The sequence below is a fragment of the Rhagoletis zephyria genome, unplaced genomic scaffold (assembly GCF_001687245.7).
Source record: "Rhagoletis zephyria isolate East Lansing unplaced genomic scaffold, Rhagoletis_zephyria_1.1 Rzeph_scaffold_06629, whole genome shotgun sequence".
In the NCBI taxonomy this organism is placed as follows: Eukaryota; Metazoa; Arthropoda; class Insecta; order Diptera; family Tephritidae; genus Rhagoletis; species Rhagoletis zephyria.
The window spans coordinates 32,303-35,128 of record NW_016163712.1 but is presented as its reverse complement, the minus strand read 5'-3'; the positions used below and the strand labels follow the sequence as shown (position 1 = coordinate 35,128).

The window sequence follows — 2,826 nt, the reverse complement described above, 5'->3', positions numbered from 1 at the left end:
TTTATTGATTTGCTTGTATGTCATTATTGTATCAAGTGTTCTTTTGCAGATCAGTTGCAAAAGAATGCACTTTGTAAAATAAAAAATGGATTCCTTTTGCTCTGGCAACATTTTCTATTGAATTTCGTGCAGCAGTGTTGTTAGCTCTTCTTTCACAATTCCCCTTCCATTGATTTCGTGTTAAAAAAACTTCCCTGTACAAATACATAATGAGCAATTTGAAACGCATTTTTAATTATATATGCTTGTAATTAAATTCCAAAAATAAATTTAGTTATAAGTTTCGTTCAGATGGATATTATAATAAACGTTTACAGCTGCTACGAAGTATTCTTACCAAGTAGTACATTATTTCTATATGAATTTAAAAAAGTTTTTTGTTTTTTTCATAATATTTCTGATTTTACTTTAACTGGAGCATATTCCTAGTAATAATAAATTCGGGTCTAAAGTGAACTCTTTTTTTAGTTTTTTCCCTCCATCCGTACAGAACACACACTTTCTGTACAAAGGGGAAATTCTTGGAAGTTAACATTACTGAAAAGAAAATTTGACGTGTTTGTGCCTTCCAGAAAAATTTCGTGGTATTACACACAAATTAAAGTGAGAAATTTATTAAATATATTATAACTAAATCGTGTTCTCTGTGCTAAGTGAAAATATAACAATGCATTGCTCAAAAAGGCATTTAAAACGCCTTGTTAAACAAAAAAAAGATTTATATGCCGAGCAATTAGTTCGGAACGATGAGACTGCAGAAATTCGTGAAATCGGCGCCGGGAGTGTTTCTGAGACACATTGTGCATTATTTTGCGATGAGGGTGCCAGTGCAGAGGTCACCAATACGGAGGGTGCCAGTGCGGAAAGTGTGCCATTGCGCAAATCTTTTCGTGAAAAGATGAGAACGTGGCACATAAGGAACAGAATCCCCCTTAGNAGGTCACCATTACGGAGGGTGCCAGTGCGGAAAGTGTGCCATTGCGCAAATCTTTTCGTGAAAAGATGAGAACGTGGCACATAAGGAACAGAATCCCCCTTAGACGTTCCGCTTAGTCCGTCCGCCCCGCTTGACTTAAAGAACGAAAATGTTGTAATAAAACATGTTTCCCCGGGGGAATATGTCCATTACGGACTGAAAAATCAAATACAAAGGCTTGAAGATTTGATTATTGGCTACGATGAAATTGTATTTGATGTCAATATAGATAATTATAATTATAATTATAATTATAATTAATATGTAATTTGAAAAGGTGATTCTGCCAATTTTTCCTGTAGAATGAACTATATTTTTTAAAACAATTTGGTAAAATTAATATAACAAAATAAATAAATAATGCCACTGTATACCAACTTTTGATGATGACGGTATACATATATATTTATTATTTTGTAATTTATTTGTTTTTACTACTGCCTTATTTTTAATTATTTATTTTTTCATTTAATATTATGTATGATTTTCGTATTTTTCATGGATTTTGGAGCTTAACAATATGAACAATTCAGAAGTAGGAAAAGGAAAGTCATCAAAAATTCGTCGAATGAATGTGGCGAGCTCTAAAATGTTAACTGGTATGTTAGTTACTACTGTTCAATATTTGTATATTTATATTTCAATCACTATATACTCTTTCTAATTTATTATTTAGATCGCGATTCAAATGATGGCTGCGAAAGGTGTAAGAACTTGGCAAAGTTGTTCTCCGAAAAAATCGCTAAATTAACAGGTATATTTATTGTTATATGCATGCATACAGGGTTTCAATTTCTCCTATCTTTCTCTTGTTTTTCACAGAATTAATCGAAAAGCAAAACAAGTTCGTTGTTGGTGTTCTGGCGGAGCACACTGTACTTTTGGAGCAGGTGACAAACAAAGAAAAGGGCGCTGCTGCAGCTGCTTCACGATTTCCTCTTAAAACAGATGAGGACATTGCAAAATTGGAGGGTGAAATAAACGACATCAATCGGGACTGTTACGTAATTGTTTATATTCAATATATTTAAAAATGTTTGTAATGATCACTTTAAACGACTTGATATAATTATATTACAGATTGCAGCAGTACAATATTTGCTCCAGGGGGAGGTTGGCAAAAACTTCGAAAAGGTCTTCTCAAGAAGCCTTTATCTCCAATGTAATATATATGGAATCGCAGGAAAAAAGTGCCTTAAGGACTTTTCCGAGGTGTTTACCGTTTTAAAAAGTAAGACAAATTAAGATTTACACTAAATTGTCACAATAAATTATATTCCGAATTCATGTTCACAGAAGCCATTGGGAAAACCTCGGTCGATGCAGAAGCCGAAATACGCAAGGCTCTCCAAGTCGCCAAAAAACGGCACTTCCGCATGGTTTCTTTTGCAAAATCATAAATGGATGCACTTCGAAATCTATTATTTTTGAATAGTATTTAACTTATTTCAATTAATGCATTTTTCTCATTACTTACTTACTTTATACTATTATTAATTCCTCAATTCTTAAAAGTCATTCAAAGCTTTATTTATTTTCATTAACAATTAACTTCAAAGTTTATTACTTTAAATTTCCTAAAATGAATTATTAATGTTTAGTTCTTTCATTTAATATGTACAATTATTTCAAATTAAATAATTCATTAATTTACACAAGTTCATGTTTTTAAAACTAAACTAGCTTTTCGTCATATTAATAAATTAATTTACTTTAATTGTTAAGTTTAAAAATTATCATTAATTTCTAAAATTTATTTTTTAAACATTCAATTAAATCAAATGAACTATTATTAATATTATTATAACTATTAAATTGTAAGGCACGCATTATATAACAATACAATTTTA

At 30.9% G+C, this 2,826-nt stretch overlaps 1 protein-coding gene across 1 annotated transcript; it reads left to right on the top strand.

Annotated features, from left to right (window-relative positions):
• The first annotated feature begins 1,450 nt into the window (after positions 1-1,450).
• Positions 1,451-2,474, top strand: LOC108373363 (uncharacterized). The gene is made up of 5 exons (XM_017629239.1): positions 1,451-1,575; positions 1,653-1,730; positions 1,799-1,980; positions 2,057-2,207; positions 2,273-2,474. The coding sequence occupies exons 1-5, from the start codon at positions 1,497-1,499 to the stop codon at positions 2,374-2,376; spliced, it is 594 nt and encodes a 197-aa protein (XP_017484728.1). The 5' UTR covers positions 1,451-1,496; the 3' UTR covers positions 2,377-2,474.
• Positions 2,475-2,826: the final 352 nt, after the last annotated feature.

What these genes read in the sequence shown, in the direction of transcription:
- LOC108373363 (XM_017629239.1), top strand. Translation starts at nt 1,497, where the DNA reads ATGAACAATTCAGAAGTAGGAAAAGGAAAGTCATCAAAAATTCGTCGA. An exon ending in AAAAATCGCTAAATTAACAG is followed by an intron (nt 1,731 to 1,798) that starts GTATATTTATTG and finishes TGTTTTTCACAG; the next exon opens with AATTAATCGAAAAGCAAAAC. An exon ending in GGTGTTTACCGTTTTAAAAA is followed by an intron (nt 2,208 to 2,272) that starts GTAAGACAAATT and finishes TCATGTTCACAG; the next exon opens with AAGCCATTGGGAAAACCTCG.